This window comes from Centroberyx gerrardi, chromosome 21, assembly GCF_048128805.1.
Source record: "Centroberyx gerrardi isolate f3 chromosome 21, fCenGer3.hap1.cur.20231027, whole genome shotgun sequence".
NCBI lineage: Eukaryota > Metazoa > Chordata > Actinopteri > Beryciformes > Berycidae > Centroberyx > Centroberyx gerrardi.
Window position 1 is genome coordinate 10,968,190 of NC_136017.1, and position 24,186 is coordinate 10,992,375.

Sequence of the window (24,186 nt, forward strand, 5' to 3'; positions counted from 1 at the left end):
CTTGATGTTATGAGCAAAAGCAGAAGTGTGTCTCAATACATTTATCAATCGCAGACAGCTAACATAGCATTGGGGATTATAGAAGAAGAGTGTAAAGCTGCACTAGGCAAGATATTTATGTAAAAATGACAGAAAACCAAGAAGAGCTTCCCATCCACTCTAATTGAGACACCACAGATTTGCCCTATTTCCCCAAATGAAATTCTGGTGTTTGGTATGGACACTGGCGGGAAATCTTCTCTGCGTACAGAAAGTGACAAATAAAAATTTACTAGAATTTATAATCTCCTCCTCTCCTCTCCTTGTCTCCTCTCCTCTCTCCTCTCCTCTCCTTTCCTTGTCTCTTCTCCTCTCCCCTCCTCTCCTGTCCTTGTCTCCTCCTCTCCTCTCCTCCATGGTGGGACACACAAACACACAAACCGCTCTCCAATTATAGTAGTGGGATGAGCAAAATGCAAAAGTGTCTCCTAAACAGCAGCGAGTGAACGCTCCGTCCAGAGAAAGCTGGACGTTACATCATTTCTGGGTTTTGAAGGTGCAAAATTCAAACAGTTACCTTTCGCTGCCATTTGGGGCCGCCAACGTGCAAAGTCGCCTAGTGTAGCTTTGATACCACTTACAACCAGAAAGGCTTCCTAAATCATAGCTATCAATCCCAACTGAAAACCATCTAAGTACTGGTGTGCCAAATGTAGTTCACTGTTATTCAAACAATACCAACAAATGAGACTGCACACAGCAAGACAAATAGACAGACAGACAGACAGACAGGCTGTGGCTAGCCAGCGTGACGACTGAAGTGACTGGCATGACAGGAAATGAATGAGGGAAGGGAGAGTCAAGGAGGGGGTGGAGGTCGGGGGGTGGGGGTCTCTGATTGGCTCGTCCTTACCCTGGGAGGCACCTCCTCGCCGGGGGCCGGGTGTTCGGCCCTGGGCTGGGCCTGGGGGTGGTGGTGGTGGTGGGGAGCTTGGGGCTGGGGGTCAGTGCGTGCGGGCGATGGGTGGTGGTGGTGGTGGTGATGGTGGGGGTCCTGGGAGCGCAGGTGGAGTTGTGCAAAGCTAGAGGCCACGCCGCCGGGCTCGCTGAAGGACTGGGAGCGAGAGACCACGGGCGGAGGAGGAGGAGGAGGAGGAGAGGGGGCGGCGCTGTTGCTGCTCTTTAGAGCGGCCAGGTGGGACCACTGGACCTTTCAGGGAGGGAGGGGAGGGAGACAGGAGGAAGGGGGGAGGGGGGTTAGGAAGAGGAGGAGGGGAGGTGAAACAAGCAGACAACACAGTGAGGCATGAGGGAAGATGAGCGTGGCTTTTCACACACGTGCTTAGATATACACACATGCATACAGTAGACAAAGCACAATAGAGACGCCACATAGATGTGTCTTTAAAGTTGACAAAATATATAGAGCTACAAAGCTCAACTGATCAACTATGGAAATTAATTGCAAACCAGAATTATAGCTATATTAAAGGCTCCATTTGTAACTGCAGTGTGTTGCATTGAAATACTGTAGTCTCAATATTAATTAATTTACAGCAATTTTTTGTAGTCAAGATTTTTTTCTGTCATTTCACTCATTTCTTTCATTGTCTGAGCTTTTTATTCATGTATTACATGTAATTTAAGGCTGTAAGAGGTTTGCAAACAAACACTGGAGTAAAACAAACCTAGAATTTGAGTTCTGATTGTCTAAGAAAGTCCTAAAAAGCTTATTTCCCATCTACTTGTCAAACTATTCCAGAACATTCTAGTCTAAAATTGAAATGGTTACATAAATTCTGCATTGTATCCAATTGTATTCGTTTTGTAGTTATATTAATTGTAGCCATTACTTTGCCAACAAAATATAAATGACCTATAGTTTAGGATTTAAGTGGCATAAAGAGCAAGTTACATAATTTATGGATTCATCTGTTCTTGGATTCAGATGAATAAACTCACAGAAAGGGGGATACAATCAGTTTATTGGGGATCTTTACTTTGCCTACAGTTTGTTTGGCGGTAAGAAACATCAAGACAGTCACACAAATGAACATTCAAAACAGTCAAAATACAAACAAAGGTGACGTATTGAACGACATGGTACCTAGACGATAAACAGTTAATGGTGTGGTGTGAGAGGAGCAGGGCGGGGCCGGGGATGGATGAGCTACTGTGCAGCCAGCGGTGCACAGCCTCCTCTGGAATCTTGGCTGAAGTTCAAGTCCAGAGTTTGAAGACAAAACCTCTAACCTTTTGCCGCTAACTATCCCAATGTAGAAGGAGACAGCACTATCAATTTCAAGTCATTAGAATACCGGCTGTAATACACAGTATGTCCACAGGGAGGGTCAAAGGTCAGGTTCAGCTACAGAACAGTGGTGGGAAGGGCGGTCTCCCAACCCAAGTAGTGGAAGTAGGAAGAACACAGGAGTAGGAGGAAGAGGGAGAAGGAAGAGGAGAGGAAGGAGGAAGGAGTTACCTGTGGCTCCATGGGCCGGTGCATGGCGGAAGCCTCGGAGGAGCCGCCGTTGGAGAAGGGTTCGGAGGAGCGGGGGGGCAGGGGGGGCTGCTTGGGAGGCGGGGCGATCTGAGGGGAACCCTGAATGTTCTTACGGTACCGCTCATCGGCCTGGGATGGGGGGGGAAATGCACAGGACAGAGAGGGACAATTGGAATGAGGGTCAGGACAAAGATTCCAGTGTCAGAACCAAAATGGAGACCAAAAAAAGGTCAAGAAAATAAAGTAGAGGGGAACCACTTCTAATACGTAAAAAGAACAGAGCACCATTTATTCAAGCCAATAGTCACAAAGAAAATCAGAAAATGAAAATGGAGGCATAGACCATGTGCAACCACTTGAAACATGTCCATTTACTCTTCCAAATAGTTTTCTTTTTGTATTAAAAATGGTTCCCGTCTCTTTTTCTAATATTTTACCCCCTTGGGAATCCTTCGCCATACTCCAAAACCTTTACATTTGACCAGTAAAGATCAACACTGAAGACAACTGGTCACAATATGGGTATTTCACATGCTTGAAGCCCATTCGAGGCAGCCGCACATACAGATACACATGGACAGAAAGACGTGGACAGAGGGCTCTAACAAAACACACACAATGTCCCTGAAATTCATTTGACTCGTAAAAACAAAAAGGCAGATCCAGGTTAATGACACGAAACGGCCCCATCGGTGTTGGGGCTTAACACTTGGGAGTCCTGCGTGTTAGTATGGGCCTCAGCCATCCACATGCAATGGCCCACTCCACACACACTGACCGAGTCAAAACACAGCCACATTGCACATTTCACAGGTCGGCCGTTCAAGATCAAGAGAAATTCCTGACAGATTGTGACTCTATAATGTACTGAAGGGAAAAAAGACAGGAGGATGAAAGGAGCTGTGATGAACAAATTGACTGTTGCTGACAATTTCTTCAACACCAGCAGTTTCTCATTCTGATGAAACAGGACTCAAATGACAGTGAGTGATGACTATCAATTTTATGCAAAAACTATGAAACTCAAACAGTTGAAACTGCAGCCTATGGGGTAATCATGCAAGCAAGATTGTAATCTTGCTTATTTTTTTCCCTCGGGAGCTATCACTTCCTACTAAACCTAAGAAATGTTTATTTCTCTTTTTCTTGCTCAGCCTGCTTGAAGTGAAAATTAAGGTGACAAATTAATCCTCCAAAAGGTTTTAGTAGTCAGGAAGACTAGCAACAGTGCAAGCGACAGTGAGTGCCAAGAGTGAGAGGAGAACAGCTCTGTTTTATTCATGACATAAAAAGGCTGGTTGCTGGTGGTTGCGAGCCTGTGGTTTTCCATTCTCCACCGTACCCCCTACTTGTCCCATACAAAGGGCTTGGCTGAGTAGGCCGGCTTTCTAACAAATTGGCTATTCCTTTGGAATAACACCACAGCATCCAAAACAGAAAACATCATGTAGCAGTTCTCTGAACACAGTGATAATAATAAGTTGGTCTCCAGTTGCTCTGCCTTATGGTCTGTAGCCTGGTTGTGAACCGTCTATCCATTTGCACTGGCTAAAGAAAAGAAATTACACATGAGACTATATTTTAGCTATTTGTGCTTATTGGCGGAAAAAGAAAACCATTATTTGTTGCTCGCACCACCTCTATTATCATGGCTGTGAGAAGACAAGCAAGAAGAAGCCGGAAAGAGCAGGCAGCAGAAGTAGGGCGGAGCCAAGGAGGAGGTTCACCTCTCTGACAGGCTGAGGAGGATGACCGACAGGCTCGGCGGGCCTATCGGGCTCCAGGCCTTCTGCCTGGGGAGGTTTAGGGGTTTCAGGGGGGGTTTCAGTCTGGGGGGGACTGGGACTGAGGCTGGCTGAGAGCTCGGCGGCACAGGCCTCATCAGAGTCGGTCTTCTCTGGGGCTTGGGGCTGGGATTTAGTGACGTCTGAGGGGATCGTCTGCGGGGCTCTGGAGGGCTCAGAGGCGCCTCTCGCTAGAGGAGCGGGACCGTCGAGGACCTGAGCTTGTGGGGTTGCGGTGAGGACTCTGTCAGGGGGCGCGGTGGAGGTCTGTGGGGGTTTGGTGTGGTCGGAGGGCGGGGGTTTGTTTGAGTCTTTGGCCTTGTCGCCGGGCTGCTGCTGTTTGCGTTCGTGCTGCAGCGACAGCAGGTAAGCCTGCTCCTGCTGCAGCCGCTTGTGGAGTCGCTCGGCCTTACGCTGCTCCTCTAGCTCCCGCCACTTGAACTCCTAGTGCAGAGTGTGGGGTTGAGTCGAGGGGATAGAACAGAGGGCAGAGCCGGCTGCCGGTCTCTGCCTGACAAGCTTATGCTGGCTAAAATCAGTGCCATCTTTAAAATCATTTTCTAAAAACACATTTATACAGACAGGCTTTGACAGTATTTGTTTTACTCTTCTTTAACCCCATTTTAAATGTATTTCTAGATTTTTTTATTGTATCCTTTTTGGCTTTTATTGATTATTTTTTGTCTGTAAAGCACTTTTGAAAAGTGCTATGTTGTTTATTATTGTTATTATCAACTGGACTGTGATAAATGGTCTGCTACACATTTGAGAAGAGGAGACTAAGTTTAAGTGGTGTGTGTAAATTAAAGTGGTGTATGTAAACATATGGCCTATTGTTTAGATGGCTTTATATATATTCTTCATTCATTTGAATAGATATATTTGTTATAGGGACAACACATGATACAGCAAAAATGGAATAAATAAATCCAACAAAACAGATGTGCATGTAGAATTTGAAAACTTTGGCGCATCAAATCCTTAAGCAAATTGCAACAGATAGGTAATCTCAGAAGAACATAATCATATGGTTAAGTTTACAAAAATATAGTGAAATGTAATGAAACAGGATGCACCGGCAAAATGGTGAATCAGTGGAAACACAAATTCCTTCTCAGAAGGTTAAATAGAGAAGAAGACATTTGATTTCAGTGTAAATCATTCCTCCCTTTGATGAGCAGAACATGACTCAAAACTCGATGACCTATAAAAAAAGAATTCTTGTGCGGTATTTCCTGATGACTTCATCCGTCTGATCATTGTCATCCTTTTGCAAGTTTGAGACAAAAAACTGGGCAAAATTCGAAGGGTTTCATTCCAAAACACTACGTATTAATTTTGAGGAAAAAATTAGCTACCTGAAATTTACAATCAATACTTGAACACAGACGTATCCATCTTCAAATCATAGTTATTTGGTTAGATTAAGTCTTAAGCCAACTCATAACTAATAGTAACCCACAATGTGCTTTACTTTCATGCATGATTTTATATAAAAAATTCTTAATGTTTTCAAATGATGGACATCTTGTTTTGGAATGAAACGCTAAGGTTGATTAACTACACACCCCATTTTAATACAAATAAATCTGTGAAGAGAAAGTTTGAGCAAATCAGGCATCAACTTCTCTGGTTAACTCAACTAGGATCCACAGGTTAATCCTGATCTATGTGAACGGCATGTTTTAGCATATATATATCGCATCTAGTAATAGTAAAAAACACATTCAGAATACAGAACCATAACACTGACAACATAGGCAGTGGGGGGGAAACCGTGTTTAAATATTCTGGAGGTTGTGTGTGTGTGTGTGCGTGTGTGTGTCTCACCAGCAGCATGGCCTGTTCGTGGAGCAGCTGCTGCTGCAGCATCTCCAGGTGCCTCTGCTCCTCCTCCAGCTGGCGACGGATGTACTCCTGTCAATCAAAACAAGGCAATGCGTGTGATTTTTTTTTCTCCAGTTAAATACTGACAAAACAGAGATTGTCCTCTTTGGCCCACCAAAGTCCACTAGCTTACTCAAAGATGATCTGGGCAGTTTGTCTGCTAATGTGAAACTAGTTGCCAAAAATGTTTGTGTTTTCTTTGACTCAGATCTTAGTTTTAATGAACAAGTTAAAAGAGTTGTTCAGACTTGTTTCTACCAACTGAGAAACATTTCAAAAATTAGGTCCTTTCTATCCGTTGCTGATCTGGAGAAGGTCATCCATGCATTTATCTCATCTCGTCTGGACTACTGCAATGCTCTCTACACATGTTTAAACCAGAAATCTATTTCCCGCTTGCAACTAGTCCAAAATGCTGCTGCTAGGCTTCTGACCAACTCAAGAGACATGCCCATATTACCCCTGTCCTGGCCTCTCTTCACTGGTTGCCTATTGTTTTTAGAATTGATTTTAAGATTCTATTATTAACTTCTAAGGCTCAAAAGGGTCTTGCACCTCAATATATTACTGAGCTTCTGTCTCCTTATGAGCCTGTGCGCAGCCTGAGGTCCTCAGGTGGGACCCTCCTGGATGTCCCAAGGTCACGATTAGTGACTAAAGGCGATCGGGCTTTCGCTGTCCAAGCTCCAAGACTCTGGAATGCCCACCTGAGGCTATCCGATGAGCTGATTCTGTATCATCTTTTAAATCGCTTGTTTAAAAAAGCCTTTCCTTAATCCTGTGGCTGTTTCTTTAATCACCTTATCTGTGTTGCGTTATCTTTTAAATCTCTCTTGATTACATACTTGTTTATAATATTGCTTTAGATTTTTAGCCTTTCTTTTGTAAATCCTCTGTGTGCTGTGCTCTTTTAAATTGTGTTGATTCTTTTATTTTTTCTTTTAATGGTTTTACTTTGTTAACCCTCTGTTACTGTGCTCTTTTAAATTGTGAGGTTTCTCTTTTACTCTCATTTCATTTTTATTGTAATTTGTTTTAATCTTGTAAAGCACTTTGTAACTTGTGTTAAAAAAAGTGCTCTATAAATAAAGTTTATTATTATTATTATTATTATTATTATTATTATTGGTGGGAATCCAGGAAGAGAAAAATAAGGGTGGGAATAGAACGTTCAGCTTTACATCCTGAATGTCTTTTTGGTTTGGGATTTTTTTCTCAGGTTCCTTGTCTGTCCTGTTCTAATGAGCCTCAGAGTAGAACCATTTAAACACCGACCTGCTCACGGTCGTTCCTCCTCTTCTCGTCCTCGGCCCGCCGGCGTTCCTCCTCTTCTTTCCGTCTGCGATCCATCTCCTCGATACGCCTCTTCTCCTCTTGCTCACGGCGACGCTGCTCGCGCTCCTGTTGCCTCCTCATCTCCCGTTCGCGTCGCTGTTGCTGTGGGGCAACAGGAGGGGGAGAAATTTTATTTCATTTAGAACATCTGCTGTACATGAAAATAATTGAGATTGATATAAAATGCTTGAGGACCTGCAAAATTATTTCATTCCTCAAATCATCAAGAGTAATAATCATTGTTAATAGTCATAATATCTAGGAAAATACTCCATTATGTGTATTATTATGCCATAATTAAGAATGCTCAACTCAGAGTTTATGCTAACATGCCATAAAAAGGCACACTTGTGAAGCTCCTCCATCCCAACCTCTGTGAACCTTTTCCTCTCTTCCCAACCCTCTGTCCTCCCTCATCTACCTCCTCCAGCCGCCTCCTCTGCTCCTTCTGCTGCTCGATGCGTTTCTGCCTCTCGGCCAGTAGTTGGCGCTTGTACTCCTCCTGCTCCCGGAGCTGCTGCTCCTGCAGGAGCTGCTGGCGGCGCAGCGCCTCCGACCGCTCCTTGTTCTCCTGCTGCAGGCGGATGAAGTCGCGGCGCAGGGTCGACTCGCCCGGCACGTTGACGATGGAGCTGGATAATGGGAGAAAATGGGAGGAGAGGTTAGATCAGAGAAACGCTGGCTTCAGTTTCGAATCATCTGTCCTTAGATACACCTCAAACTGTTTTTGGGAAGATCAGGCCCTAAACACTCGGCCATGCTGCTGCATTCAACAGCCTATATACAATACGATAACGCACCTCACCAGCTCCTGGTGAATATGCTCTGTAACTATTTAATTTGTTGCAATAGCACAGTGGTGGAACTACAAATATCCAAATGTGCTATCTATTTAGTGTCAGTTTGGAAGGATAGAATAAGATAAAATACAACATTATTGCTCTGCCAAGGCTGGAAATTTGCTGTTGGTCCACTGTTATAACTCATCAGCCAAGTGGGTAGTAAGAGTCAAAAGAAGAAATACAAAAAGAGGGAAATAGACCGCCCATCCCTTTAGTGATGATAAAAAGTCACACTACTAGACCGTACCTGGGCTCTCCCTCCTGCTCTGGAGGATCCTCTTCTTCCTCCTCGCTGCCACTGTACTCATACTCCGTCTCATCTGCACGAGGAAAAATGACTGAGTCAGTCATGATCAGAACCACTCATCACAACTATAAATATGCCAGAAATTGGCTTGAGAGACAACAAGAGTTATCCTTTATGAACTGTAGACTCTCTCACAGTGAGAGAGAAAGAGAGAGAGACAAACTAACAGCAAGACTTGCAGAGAAAGAGATACAGAATCCGTGACTACTGCATAAAATGTAGTGAAATTCCCATTTGCAAGAATCTATATCCAAATGTCACAGGTTTTTCTGAAAAGCCACTTTGAATTTGACTACCGCCATCACCGGGGATGCTGGAAATTTGTAATTTGGTTTACCATTTATTCAAAGGCAGCCAGATCTACAAGCATTAAACATGCTTGATGAGTTGAGAAAAATGAATGAATACATTTCCATAAACCTGGATATATATGCGTGTATACAATCAGTTCTCCAGGACCTTTTCGGGGCTGGAAAGCAATTTTTCAAATTCACATAACTTGCCCAGGTTTTGTGTGACAATACCACAGAAAAAAAGACAGAGATACAGAGACAGACGTACCCTTCTCTCCCCTCTTCTTCTTGGTGCGGTCGATGTGGTCTTTGAGCTGGATGCGGACCTGCCTCTCGTTGGGCTGGTCTCGGATGAAGGGGTGCTTCAGCAGCTGCTCTGTGGGGGGGCGCTGCGTGTAGTTCTTCACCAGACAGCTCTCGATGAAACTAAAGAACTTTTTGGACCTGGGGGAGGAGGGGTGGGAGGTGTAGAGGGAGAGCGGGCCGTGCAGAGTTAGTGAAAAACAGTCAAGGGAGAGAAACAGTGCATGACAGAGAGGGTGAAATATAAAAAGAGACAGTGAAAGCCAGACAAGGCGCGCAAAGATAGAGTGCACCAAAACAATCCTAAATAAAACAGACATTTCTGCAAACAAGAGCTCCCCATCCAAATTATCCATCAGCCCTGACAACGCCCCCTCCCTTCCACACCTCTGAAACACTGCACAGCATGAGAAGAACCCCTTGTTTCTCTGTGCGAATTGAGGTTTATACATGTGGACAGGCAGCATCGGGCCGTTCATAGCATATATACCATGACAACTCTTGAAAAACGGGCCTCGGGAGAATGACATTATCATTGCTGTTGCACCTGCTGTCATTCAGGTTAGGGGTCAATTCACTTCAAATTAAATCAATTCAAAAATCCATGTGTCACTGGTTAACAGTACAGAGTCCGTTTTTTATTTCATGCAAGATAGGATTACATGTGTGTTTTTAAGGTAGATATTTTAATTTCTGGAAATACAAGTGAAATCCTCTTCCAGAACTGGTTCAAAGAAAATTCACCTCAATCCTGGTGCCAGTAAAAAAAAAAAAAAAAAAACAACTCAGAGGTTTGAGTTTTTCCTGCAGTGTGTCCGGAGCAGCACTGCAGTGTGTGCCAGGAGAGGCTTAGCCTGCCAGAGCAGGTGTACCACAGATGTTTGGCTCAGCAGCGAAACACAGAGGAGAGGCCGAGATCTGGATCGGAGCCTCTGTAGCAGCTGAGTCTAAGGTCACAGATAAGATCAAGGTGTGCAACAACACACATAAAGAGGCTGAGTATAAAATCTATACATATAAAATTGCAGGCTAACTTGATACGCATCAGGATTTGTTAGGGTGGAAAGAGGACTGAAAAGGATACTCCTACATGCACACAAAACACATCCTGTCTGGGTGTTACTCACCATTTTTTAGATTTGAGCCTAGGGGGAGGGTTTCTCGGAATGAGGAAGAGTGCACGCATTGGGTGCATGTCACAAAGCGCTGGAAAAAGACACACAGAGAGAATCATCACTGAGAGGTCAAGAGAATGAACAGACATAAAAAAATAGACAGTAATAACTGGCACTCACGTGGTGCTCCTTCAGCCATCTCAATAGCCGTGATCCCACAAGACCACAGATCACTCTGCAAGAGAAGAGGCGGCCCATTAACCCCGCAGCCAGCACAAACACACACGCACAGACAGTCCGAGGCGTGCACAGACACAATCTGCCCGCTTAATAGAGTGTCACACAAACCAAGCTTTCTTTATGGCTTCAAAACTAACAAACGGGCCATTGAGTGCCGGTGAACGCGTCTCTTTGTTGCTGCGGAGGCTCTTACTCTGTAATCGTATGTAGCGTCTGGGTTCTCGTCACAAGCGATGACTTCGGGGGCCATCCAATATGGCGTCCCGATGAAGGTGTTCCTCCTCCCCACCGTCCGGTCCAGCTGGGCGCTCACGCCAAAGTCCACTGGAGAGGCACCAACAAAGGCGTGTGATTAGTGACTCTCCTCAACTAGGTGCTCTACTTTTATGTACTTAAAATCACATCAGTTAAACATTTTCAAGTTAAAGACCAATTTTCAGATTCCCTTCGCACTTTCCCTGAGGTTCAATCACAAACCAATCACTCGGCCACTTGACACTCATCAGTCAGAGGTGAGGTGCTTTATTGCTATGGCACTACATGTTGCAGGAAGACAGCTTTTCTGAAAAGTGGGGTTGTCACAGCAATTAAGACTTTTTAACTTTTGCACATAAGAGTGCCTGGGTTCTTTTCCTTAACACTAGAAAGGCCGTTCAATTTTGGGGGTTTAAGAGAAGGCCAATAAGGTATCAACTGAAAAGGATAATTATAACTATTTCCTTGTAGGATTTAGAAATTTTGAACACTTGTACAGGAGGTGGAGGGACATTTTAAAAGCCAAGCCATTACAATTCTAAAATTCACAACAGCAGTCACTTGAACAACTGAAAACTGACACTACCCTCGACTACAATGAACACTGCTTTTTTGCAATTTTAAAGATAGTTACTGAAACATAAATCAAGGGTGTACTCTGTTTATCACCTCTAAACTTGAGGTGGTTAGAAATATTTGAAATCAGACTCCAGTCTCAACACACACTAAGAAGGTTATCAGATGTTACTCAAGATGATTCTGAACAGCTATCAACGCCTTGATCTGACAGTAAGTCAGCAAACATATAGAAAAGCTTGTACTGTCGCTCACCCAGTTTGACTTCGGCGTTCTCAGTCAGCAGGACGTTCTGACCCTTGATGTCACGGTGGATGACATGGTGGGCGTGCAAGTGGGCCAGACCCTGACGAGGGAGAGAGACACAGAACAATAGTGAGTGAGTGAGAGAGAGAGAGAGAAACCCGGACCGTCCTTTTCACTGTGTTTTGGTGTGAATATCTGTGACTACTAAACTGGAGTACGGTGAAAGGAGAGGAGGGGGATAAATATAAATAATAGTATAGGAGAGGAGAGGAGGACAAACTGAAGGGAGAGGACAATGAGCTCACTCTGAGGATTTCTCTGGAGATGTAAGCGATCCAGTCTTCCTTCAGCTGGTTGCCCTTGGTGTTCTTCACCAGGTCTGTGATCGAACCAGCACCACAGAACTCCATCACCAACTGCACAACAGACACAAAATCAGAATCATCAGAAAAATAACATCATAACATCTGAGTGAGCAACATTCAACATTAGCCATTTGGTGGACACACACTTGTCTTATCCAAAGCACATTAGAGTTTAATACATTTAAGACATTTTGGTGTATATGACCCTAATAAGTCTGGCAGTGTTGGTGCTAGAGCTAACACAACACAGCATTATAAGGATACACACTAAGACAATGCACTTAAAATGCACTTAAGATGATAGAAAAGGAGGGTAGGCGGATGAAATGAAGAAAGGCTGCTACATATTTTCAAAATCCGAAGAATTGAAGATTCCATACTTTTTCCTCGACCTTAATTTCTTGAATGGATTTGAAGACTTACCCATAGCTGGTCATCGTGCCCCGGGGGACTCTTCTTAATGAAAGCACCGTAGTAGGTGGCTATGTTTCTGTGGTGGGAATATTTCTTGAGCATATTGATCTCCAGTTTAATTTCCTCCTCTTCATCCTAGACACACACACACACACACACACACCACAGAGGTATAAGTATCATAAAAAGAAGACAGGAGGGTATTTGTCCTTGCACTGGAAAATCATTACGATGAAATACAATAATCAGTGTGCGGGCAACGGTCTTTAATCAACATTGAGCCTTCAGGGACATTTCATTTCGAATCCAAATCAATTTACTTCTATACTTAGGGCCATGGCAAGTGTCAAGCTATGTGACAACGCCCTGGTACAGCATCAATCCAGCCTGGCCAGGCCTCATTCATGGTCTGTCTAGAGCTCAACAATATAACAATGTAGTGCGAGTCCTGCGTCTAGTTGCTAATGACTCCTTTGTTTGGGGATTAATGATGCACGGGTGAGTCTCGGTGTGATCTGATGTGTACAGCAGCCATTATCAGTGATCCATTGTAAAACACTACCCCTCCTGGAAATGTACATTATGTCAGGCCTATGGTAAATCCTCCCCAGATACATATTATCAGGCTGACATTATCCCACCATAGAGCCGTCTGACCACAGAGGCCTGGATCCTGCCCTGATCATTTATCTGCGAGAGGAAAGACAATATTGAGCAGGCCTATGGTGTGGGCTTACTTTACACAGACCTGATGAAGACTCAAATCAGCTGGCTTCAATAATGAAACGTAACCTAGAAAAAGGAACTGACATGATAACCATACAAAGGCCTTGTAGATATACCAATGCAATAGGGACATCAATAGATTTATCCAAACAAAACAAAAATGTCCTTATCTGATGTAGCTCACATTTAGTGTATGTTCATTGTTGACATTAGGCTTTAGATCAACTGAAACAAGCAAACCCGGTATCACATCTGCACAAAAAGGTCATAGCTAGCTGCATTGCTAGCTCCCTGCTTGCACCCAATAGCAACTTGACAATGATTAACAGTGACACACTAATTGAACACATGCAGGGAGCAGCCAGCTAGTGGTTTGCTTTACAGTTACATGGCCTCTCCTATAGAAAGACCGGTGGGAGGAGGGGTATAGAAACCATAGAGGGGGTTGTACAGCATTATCAGTTCAGACTACAATGTGTGTGGTTCTCTTTATATTATCAGTGATTTCTATTCACTTAGCACTAGGCTGCACTGCACAGCGCTAAATTGTAGTGAAACAAAATGATGAGAGGTGAGGCTTGGTGAGACTACACTGTGTTAAGCCTACTGCTACACACTACAGTGTGCGTGCATCGCTTAGAGCAAGATGGCAGTTGGCTGTCTATGCAGGCGGCCATACTGCTGCATGAGTCGTTTGAGTTGACGTAAGCCTTTCTCTTGCCTCCCCCCCCCCCATGCCTCCCCCCCCCCCCTCCTCCCTCCCCCCCCATGCCTCCCCCCCCCCCCCCCTCCCTCCCCCATCCACCCCTCTCTGCTGTGCAGCTGTTGGATTATCACACTCCCGACTGTGAAAGCCTCACTGCCACAAGTCACATGGTGAGGGAAAGACAGACACAATCATATGGGGATGTGTGTGTGGGAAGAGAGAGAGTGAGAGAGAGAGAAAAAGAGAGAGAAAGAGAGAGAAATGAGGAGGAGGGGAGCTTGAGGGTCAAACAACAATGCAGAGGAGATGAGGCAAAAACAATGTGTCAACGCCCAATACACGCACACACACACATTAAGTGGGTATTGATCTGTGTCATTAGGTCAAATCCTTATGTAATATTCATGCCTTGCTGCTTAAAGATACAATGTGGAATTTTTTATCATCTAAATTTTAAATAGATTCAAAAATATTCTTGAAGAGTTGGAATTGTAGATGAAAAACAGGATTTTTTAGAACATTTTAGTCCATCATGACTCAATATACAGATTTGTCTTACTCCAATGTTAAAAAACATTATAAATTTGTGTTTATCTGACATGCTGTCAGTCCTAAAAGCTACAGCAATAAATGTTGTCAATCCAATAAAATCACAATGTCAACTAAGCCAGTATTGGTGCAAAAGTGTTTCAATGGTAGACACCAAACTGCAAAAACAAACTAGGTCTTTAACAGCTTGTCAATGCGTAGTAGACAGCGCATAGACAAACAAGGACAAAGCCACTATAGGCTCATATCACCCAGCCAACTTAAAGCAGACTTTCAGAACTGCATTTAACATAAACCAAAAATAGAGGATCAAAGGGGGGAGACGTCCATTTTTAGCTTCGAGCCTATATGATGGCAGAGAGGAGGAGTGGAGGACTGAGTGGATTTGAGAATGTGGAGCAGGGATGAGAATGTGGGTCAGAGTGACACCGGGCAGGGCAGCCAGCCTGTGGATGAGCTGTACAGCCAGGGCAGAGGAGAGAGCAGAGAGCCAGAGAACACAGCCCGACTTAACCACAGCTGATGATCGGCTAAAAGTCAGCAAAACGGGAGAAACACCACCCGTGTTCTTCCATTACCTGCTTTTAAAGGCACTAAAAGCAAAGTAAAATCCAATCCCCATCTGCTTTTTAATATGTTATTGTAGATTTTAATAACATTTCTGCCCTGCTGACCGCATACAGTTAAAAATGAAATGAAAGTGTGGGTAACCAACACATAAAGTCACAGTGTTTAAAATACAGTGAGAGTGTTTTGACAGCCACATACTGATGTTTTAGCGCTATACTTGTTACTTTGGATGTGAATTGACGCAGTGTCTATGAGATTATATTCTCCATCTGTCCAAATACTTTTGGCATCCTTTAGTGGTGGAGCATGTCCAAAAGTGGTTGTCACTCTTTAACTGTTCATCCAATATGGTTGAAAATGGTGTCAGATTAAAAGCTACACTTTAACTTCACAAACATTGGGTCATATCACATCCAAGGTAACAGGGCCATACCACCTCAAACAAAAGTGTGTCATTGTCCAAACACTTTAAGAGCTCATTGTACAAGGTTAGTCTGCTGCACAATGGAGCATTCAACATCTACTGATTCTAGGAAGTCACAGTCACTGCTGTGTGCAGTCTACCGGCAAGCTTAAGCACCTCATTTAAGATTTATTTGCACAGTAGCCAAAATGGAGATGGTAAGACTGGTAAATGGTGAATCATTCGATGATGTGCTGGTGACAGAAAGCAGGCTTATTTAGAAATGCTGTCTGTTATGATAGCTGTCTGGGAGGTTTACTAGAGTTTTAAATGAACACACCCTGCATTAGTCAGAGTTAGGCACTGAATACAGTCAAACTTTACCCCAAGGTGTACTGTCTTGGGTTTATAGCACTACTAAATGATGGACCATTTTACTAAAAAAATACTATGATACCATGATGACAACTAACAATCACTGCAGGACTAACAAAACAGGATGTAGGGTATCTTAGCCTCAATGGCATAGTCTGGGCACCTGTTTTGTCTGTCAAATGATTTTCACTCAGTAGAACCAATGTGAATGACAGCATGGCCGGAAGGCACACCTAGGCGTCCCGTCACCTGGGATAGGAAATGGTTGTGCAACATTCTCTATCTATACCGGTTACCTGTGATTACAAATCAAGCATGTGTGTTACTCAGCATGACGTAAGGAGGGGAGAGGAGTGGCAGTGGGCAAGTCAGGGCCTATAGACACACTCAGACAAACTGGTCCTGAACCTGAAGTGCCACCGTTGAGTGTGTGAATGCAGGTCAACTTGGGCTAGAATGTAGGCTGGTTGGTGCTGCGTGAAACTGACTAGCCTCTTTCAGGCTTATGGTGATCATAAATGGGTCCTTATAAAGGGCGATGGTGCACAGGCAAAATTTAGCTGATGACTTTAGGCTTCACTCCCCCGGGGGAAGAAGCTGAACTCTAGGCCATAAGTGAAACTCATTCACTGGGCTCCAGATGCCACCAGTGGGGCTTGTTAATGGTGCCTGTGCATGTGCGTGTGTACAGTATGATTATGCCCATGCTCCTCCATTATTATTATGGCTGTGTGGGTGGTTGGCCCCGTTGGCCCCCACTGTAACTCTGTAACATTCTGCTTTGTGTGTATGTATGGATGTGTGTGTGTGTGTATGTGTGTGTGCGTGGTTGTGTGTGTTCTTTCATCTCCAGACGGGACCTCCCACAGCTGAGGGCTGCCCGCTGGCCACTAAATGACGCACTTCAGTCAAAAAGCATCCTGTTGCCTCTACCCTTCCCCTGTTGTTTATTATGGGGGGAAAGTACTACAACTGCCTCATTACGGAGAATGGCATTTTCTCCTCTGTAAGCTTAACGACGCACTTAGACGTCAGATCAGATGGAATGTCTGCGGATTCTAATGAGCGGCCATATTGACGAGACAATGAGAGCAAAGACTCAAATATGTCCAAGTATAATGTTCTCTGTCTGTATGAAGAAAATTCTCATTTTCACATTTGATTATAGTTGATACGCTTGAATATCTTAAGATTTTGTCACTTCACTCACCACAATTGCTAAAATGAAATGAAAAATCAATCTTTGAAAAATCTTTTGGAATCAAAATAGTCAACAAAGCTCTATGCACCTACACTTGCGGTTTTGAAGCTCAACACAAACACCTGACATGACTAATCTGTAAACCTCAGAGACCGAAAATAACACAATGTGCCAACACAATGGAAAAACTTTTGCACACTTGTTTGGAAAGGCCAACTCGGTCTGTCTTGGCTACTGTCACAAAAATTCCCCATCATCAGACGTGACTCTGACATCCTCTCCTTGTGTGTGTGTGTACCACTGCCTTACCTCTGTGACGTCCATGACCTTGATGGCGGCCAGCTGTCCTGTCTTGACATGCCGTCCCTGTGAAGAGACAAAAGAGAGGTGAGCATTCACACAGCCAACTTAGCAAACTCATTCTGCTCAACTGGGTTATCATGATTAATGAATTGAAAAAGTGTGCGTGCATGTGTGTGTGTGACAGAGAGACAGAATGTGAATGTGGTACTTTTATTCCAGTGCATATTGTCAACTCCCTAGACAGGACTACATCATCTGTCTACAGTCTTATAACTATTATAACTAGTAGGGATAACAATTGTGACTAATTTCACTGGCAATTAGCCTATTCTAATGAAACCAATGAGACTGAAACCACATAAATACCAAAACTGGACAGAATTGACAGTTCTATTCTGTATATGCCTGACAAATGTAACCGCTATATAACTCAGGTGATGGATATAATAATTATTTTCCCAGTAAGTTAAATAAATACAAAATATACAAGCTGCCAATTTGTGTCTATGAAGCATGAACATTTAAACATTTAAGTTATTTTTACTCAGGCAACTCTGAGTAAAAGGTTCAATTTAGTTTAATGGAATAGCATTACTACTGTCAACTGACACCCAGCAATCAACCAACTAGTCAGTTAATTGTTCCCATCCCCAACGGTTACCATGTCAAGCCTGCTGTATCCCACGGCATATATAAACTTACTATAGATACCATAGGCAAGCATATCATTCCCAAGCTATATAGTCCCAACATTCCCAGAGTTCTCTGCTCTCCCAGCACCCTACTGCCACTCCTTACATAAACAAAGGACCGAAATAGAGGCCTCTCTCCAACACCCCCCCCCCCCCCCCTTCCCCCTCGACGGGAGATAAAACGTGGGACATTTTTGGGAGCCGGTCCAAACGGGTACGGGTATTCCCCTACAGTGTTTCCAGGACAACTGGGGCTAAAGGTTTACAGCAACACTGCTGCGAAACTGCTGCTGTGTCACTGCTGGCGATGGCAGCGACTGTGCCAAATGAACACAAACACGCTAATTCTCCCCAACACACATACACCCAATATACTGTATAGAGCCCATATGCGCCCTTGCATAAGGAGGACACATGCAAAAAGCGCACAAAAGCACACTCACTCCAACACAGATACATTCCATAGTCAATTGAAACTGTATGGATTATGACAATAAAAGCCACGCAGGCTTAGGGGTCCATTCTTTTCGCTGGGCAGGAGAGGGGGATGAGAGGGACACTTTACAATGCCTTTAATCCTCTCCACTTTGATCCCAGGGGTCGCCACTACAAAAACACTGGAGCTGACGCTACGGCTGCCGGCTCGCTGTGTACTGGCTGCTGGCCCCGACGCTGCCCCCTTCGCTGGGTTCAGAGGTCACAGGTGTGTCCAAGAGGGACCCAGTCGTCGACCCCACGCGTGCTCTAGCTTTTCTCTGTGAGGCCTGTGTCTCTGTACGTCTATGTCAAGGGGAGACTGTGGCATTTTGGAAAGAGATTGCACAATATTACTGAATGAATCCCTCATAACTGGAGATTTTAAGGGTAAAATGTGGAAGGAAAACACTCCACGCCAATCATCCCACACACACAAGGCATGACGATCAACACTGACTCATTGACACCGCGCCAAACTCTTTTCTTATGTGACATGAGTCAAGCCAATTAGCCTACACCCATAATGTCAGGTGGTAACACTGCACCTGTGGAGGTTTACAGGGCTCAACCTTTGTTTTCCATCTCAGCTGACTGGTTTCTGGATGACTTTCTCTCTCTCTCTCTCTCGCTCTCTTTCTCACTCTCTCTCTAGAAAGTGCTAGAGAGAAATGAGGTCTGGAATTGGAAGATGATCAAGAAGCCAATCCTAGTTCTCCAGCATTTCTCCCCCTATTAGCACTACAACTCACTCTGAAATCAAAACTTATTTTACAGACAAAGCTTGCCTAATCCTTGGCTATAGTTACACAGAGGCCATCCAGATACTTGCAGGGTAAAGCTAACTCACTAACAATACTATCAGTCTCTCTTTTTGCCTGCTAGGATTACAAAGTTGTTAATTCTTACCATTTTACAGTCTGTTGACAGCCTCTAGATATGTATGTTTAAGCCATGACAGCCGAACAAAAATGTATGCTTACACTGGATTCACTAACGCTTTAAAGATATGTGGTCTGGAATGGATACTAGGAGGGGAAGATGAATGTGGAAAGTGTTTTTTTCCTGCTATGCCTCCCTCTGTTTATCTAAAGGCTTTACGCTCATATCAACCCAAAGGTCTGGCAGCTTTTGGGTGGAGACAGAAAGCTGAGGGTTAACTAGGTCACAAGGTTATTGCATTTTTGATACTACAAAACCACCGCGTTACACAACATTAGCACACACGTAGAGACGAGATAAGTGCCTGGATTACACACAAGATCCCTGAGGTGCTTTCACCCCCTCACAACATTCACCCATTGTCCTCAAAATAAGGAAAACACTGGAGAATTACATTGGCGCAGGAATGTAGTGCTGTGAATCATTGGGAATTAGAGAGACAAGTTTTTAGAGACAAGTTTAAGATACTGTCAAGTCTGCTCAATAGATCCTACAAATCTACTATAAACTAGGTTATTCTAGGATGGGCTGGCAATCAAAGTGCTACAGGGAGCCAAAGTCAACATCACAGCCACTATAATTCTCAGCCTCCCATTCTCAAATACATTTTTCTAACAACTAAAACAACCTACATGGTATGATTAGAAATGAAACAGAGCTGTGGTTTTCAATGTAGAAGACTGTTTATTGTGCCCTCTGCTTCTAACAAGTCCCTCCATGTTTTCTATTTATTTATCCTTTATCTAACCAGATAGCCCCACTGAAATCGAGAAGCTCTTTTTCAAGGGAGAACTGGCCAAGAGAGCAGCATTTGATTTGAAAACGCAATCAAAGTCACAAAGAGAGAGAGCGCCAAGCCGAATTTGGAGCATTGGAGCTAAGCACTCCATTAGGCAGTAATCCAATATCAAACCAACAGGTTCACGGGCCAAACCCATTTAAATCCTGACTTAACAGAGCAAAGTCAGTTCCTTATCGAGTCTACCACAAGAGCTTTCATTAACCGTTTAAACTCACTAAGAGAGTGTTTCAGTCAGATTTAAATCATTTTGCATTCAAGTGGGAGCGCAGTGAATGAAGCCTCTTTTGCTTAATTCAGTTCTGACCTTAGGGACAGATAACAGAAACAAATCATGTGACCGTTAACGATAATATGTAATGTCTACTGTGATCTAGGCTGACATGGCTGATACCATACTATCAGAATTGGCCAACAGCATGACACTGACTTCCTCTCCCTACTGAAGTGCCCCCAGTCTTGTAGCTGGGCCCTGGAAACACAGTCACAGACCCGTGAAAATGCAGGACTTGATCACAGGAGGGCTCGGTCCCGGCCTAGGCGTGGCCACGGAGGGGTTATCTGAGGCACTGAGCTATCACTGAGGCCTCCCTGGCCTCCATCTCCACTCCTCCATCACGGCTCTTCTTAACCATGGCCAGATGTGCTGCTGGCCTCTCTCCAGCTCGGCCTAAACCACTGACTGACTTACTGCCTTTAGAGCCAGAGACATTAAGCGAAAATCCACCCTAAAACAAAATTCACATATTCTTTGAGGGTTCGGGTTCAGCACTGTAGTGAACACGAACAAATCTCACTCAAAGACTTGTAGAATTCGAGCTTTCCCATTGAATGAACGTTATTTCAGCACATAGCCTATAAACCATGAATCATAAACCATGCCCACTATACCTATAAAATCACTCCAGGTACTGTTACAAAGTCCACAGATCAGATTAAGATCCAGATTAAGATGTCTCTGAATGACATCAAGAGAATCTTGCCTCTCTTGTTTCAAGCTTTAGCAGAGATTTGTTCATGTACATAAATCAAAACAGAACTGTCCAAGATCAGCATCACAAAATCTGTGAATTGTGTTTTAAGATGGATTTTCACTCAAAAGAAGTGAGCAGTAATGCTCAGCAGTATCTTTAGTGGTCTGCCCACAGAGTCTGTGTGGACCAGGGGGGGAGAACGGTTTCCCATACTCTTTTGCACAAGGCTATTTCCCACTGCATCTAGATGGTCCAGAAAGCCTGGGACCCCTAACTTCAACTCTCACATTCATTCATGGTCAGTCAAATCTAGCAACTGTTTCATAACTCTTGCTGGCAGCTAATAGGTCAACCTACCGAAAGACACTAAGGTCACGCTGCCTATGAACAACGTTATGCTGAAATTGAGCGACCTGCTTTCAGCCACACTGTCATAGCTAGCCATGTTGGTGCAAAACAAATTCACTTGGTTTCATATTATTAGTTCACACAGGGAGGGAGAGAGAGACCTGCTGGGTGCCATAGCTTAGTTCATCAAAGGTCACTGGTGTGTGTGTGTGTGTGTGTGTGTGTGTGTGTGTGTGTGTGTGTGGTGGGGGGTTAGCTGGTAGGCTCGTGGTAATGAGGGACTGGATGACCCCCTGAGGGGTCAGATGAAGATCTAAGGTGACATTTGAACTGGCAGAGAGAGTAGGTGGATGATGAACAGGCAGGTCACAGCCCCCATCTACCTTGGGAAATGCTACATAAGCACACACACACACACACACACACACACACACACACACACACACAAGCCTTCAGACACAAAACACAAATATAGGACCATTTTAGGACTTGAGCACATAGCTTACACACACAGACACACACTTCCGCCTGTGCCTTCCATAACACACACCATATGAGTGCTGGGGAGCGCAACGACCAATCAGCAGTAAGGAGCAGCACATGACATTCAGGGCTGAGCTTTGCCCCTGCCTCTCTAGGCTCTATCACTTAATGCTGCTGCTGCATACCAGCACACTGACCCACTTCTCACACACACATACACACACACACACACACACATACACACACACACACACACACACACACACACACACACAGGCAGCCTCGGCCCTGCTGCTTCCACTACAGCAATCCCCAGAGAACTAAGGATGGAAGTGGTGAAGGCGGAGGATGAGAGAGCAAAGAGGAGAGACGGAGGCTGAGTGTGAGAAGTAGTGATGAGAATGGACGGAGGATGAGATAGAGACGGAGTAGAGAAGCTGGGGCAAGGACAGGATGACGCAACACACTGAGATCAAGAGAAAGCATTAACGGGAAGAGCGAGCGCACGCGAACGGCTGAATAAGATGGCAGGAGCACAGGCGATAAAGAGAGAGAGCGCAGGAGTGGATAGGACAGGAGACGCCTGGAGAGAGAGGAGTGGATGTTTGGTGTGACAGAGCCAGGGAACAGGCTGATGAAGTGGGGTAGGGAAGCCTGAGAGGGGAGGCAGGTCAATAACAGTGTGTGACTATTGATCACAGTGCAGTAGTTAGCTGCTGTGAGGGGTCCAAGATGCTTGGTGGAGCTTTTCCTCATGACTCATTTCAAAAAGGAAAACACCTGTATGACGCAAGGTGGGGAAGTAACATCAGCCCACAGCCAAATGCTGTAAATTATGGCTACAGTTGGTTGGTTTGTCTAATTTACTAGCCATTTGGCATTATTTGAGTGATTCCACTCATATTTAAATTGGCTGGTTAAACGGCGAAAGCGGCCGGTGAGTTTTGAAAGCACTAGCCACTGTGGTCAGTGAATGAAAACATTCCCAGCCCTGGTATGATGTCATCCAAGTGAGATAAAACAACCAAGAAGGAGGATGAACTTTGTTTCGGAAATGGGCTCCAACTGTATTTAGTATGAATGGGAACAAGTGGAGTGGGTCTAAAAAGGAGGAATTCATTCTTGTGAAAATCACAAACCCCGAATAGGACTTGGCCATTACCGAGGTGCGGCCATTATACGCAAGGCCTGATTCGTCTCTGCCTATTCGCACGTTAAAACAAGAAATTTCTAAGGAAAATGTGATCCTGAAGAGAAGAGAGCTGTCAAGTAGAGGCAGTGGAGAGAGACAGGCCAGAGACTGTCTCGTCTGCCGGGGCTTTGTGTCTCATCTCAACACCACTCGGATAATGAGGTGGCTCAACGAGCTGCACACAGAGGCGTGCACATGCACACACACATACACACAAGCATACACACAGACACAGAGATGTTTTGTTCAGGCTGCACTGTGGCCAGCCAGAGGCCGCTGTGGGTCTTGTGACACCCATTAGGGAGAGGGTCAGTGTGGGGGAGAAAGAACAAAAGAGCTGGACACTGTGTCAGCTGGAGAGGATGCAGAGTGGAAGGGTGTGTGTGAGCGAATGTGTGTCTGATATTCACTGCTTCAACTTGAGGTTGAAATGTTTCACACCAGCGCTCCTTTCAACTATTTAAAAAGAGCGCAAATGAGTGTACTTGCAAGCACGCACGCTCACGCACTTTGTGAACAGGGTGAGGATAATGGATAAAGAGGGTGAGTGTGACATGGGATGGGACCCTGGCCCCCGCTGCTGAGTGGGTGACACATTCAACACCCCCAGACCCTGACCTCAGAGACACATAGCCAATCAGCACCCAGGCTCCCAGGACCTTTACCAATGTGTCCTATACAGGAGGAGTCATTCATTTAGCCGAGCAGGAGACCTCCACTGCTGCAAGGTCTACCAATGGCGTTGCATCCACCGTTGTGCAAGTAACCAGTCATTTTTTTTATTTGTTAAACTCAATTCAGCTGGCAACGTATTCAAATTGGCTGGGGGATATTGGAGCTAAACCACTACTATCAAGAGACAAGAAAAGTTTGCTATTACAGCTTAAATGAGAATTCCAATTATTCTGCTAGATACTGCTATCATGATTATTAATTGCAAATCAGTCTCGATTTGGGGATGCTGTAAAATTACACACAGCCCTTCTGCTCTGCCCACTTGAAAAA

At 44.5% G+C, this 24,186-nt stretch overlaps 1 protein-coding gene across 6 annotated transcripts in view; it reads right to left on the minus strand.

The window, feature by feature from the left end:
- The window catches only part of LOC139910574 (mitogen-activated protein kinase kinase kinase kinase 4-like), a 43,469-nt gene that overhangs the window by 13,753 nt on the left and 5,530 nt on the right, over positions 1–24,186 (minus strand). For 4 of the 6 annotated variants that reach the window (XM_071897893.2, XM_071897892.2, XM_078291201.1 and 1 more), the window contains exons 3-16: positions 17,284–17,340; positions 12,454–12,579; positions 11,971–12,081; positions 11,675–11,765; positions 10,782–10,912; positions 10,529–10,583; positions 10,361–10,439; positions 9,199–9,374; positions 8,578–8,650; positions 7,910–8,120; positions 7,429–7,590; positions 6,097–6,183; positions 2,462–2,611; positions 893–1,189 (exon numbers count right to left, since the gene is read on the minus strand). In XM_071897893.2, coding sequence (XP_071753994.2) covers positions 893–1,189; positions 2,462–2,611; positions 6,097–6,183; positions 7,429–7,590; positions 7,910–8,120; positions 8,578–8,650; positions 9,199–9,374; positions 10,361–10,439; positions 10,529–10,583; positions 10,782–10,912; positions 11,675–11,765; positions 11,971–12,081; positions 12,454–12,579; positions 17,284–17,340 — 1,806 coding nt within the window. Of the gene's footprint in view, positions 1–892; positions 1,190–2,461; positions 2,612–4,209; positions 4,711–6,096; positions 6,184–7,428; positions 7,591–7,909; positions 8,121–8,577; positions 8,651–9,198; positions 9,375–10,360; positions 10,440–10,528; positions 10,584–10,781; positions 10,913–11,674; positions 11,766–11,970; positions 12,082–12,453; positions 12,580–17,283; positions 17,341–24,186 lie in introns of all 6 variants that reach the window. The other 2 variants (XM_078291203.1, XM_078291202.1) reach the window with 2 other exon arrangements.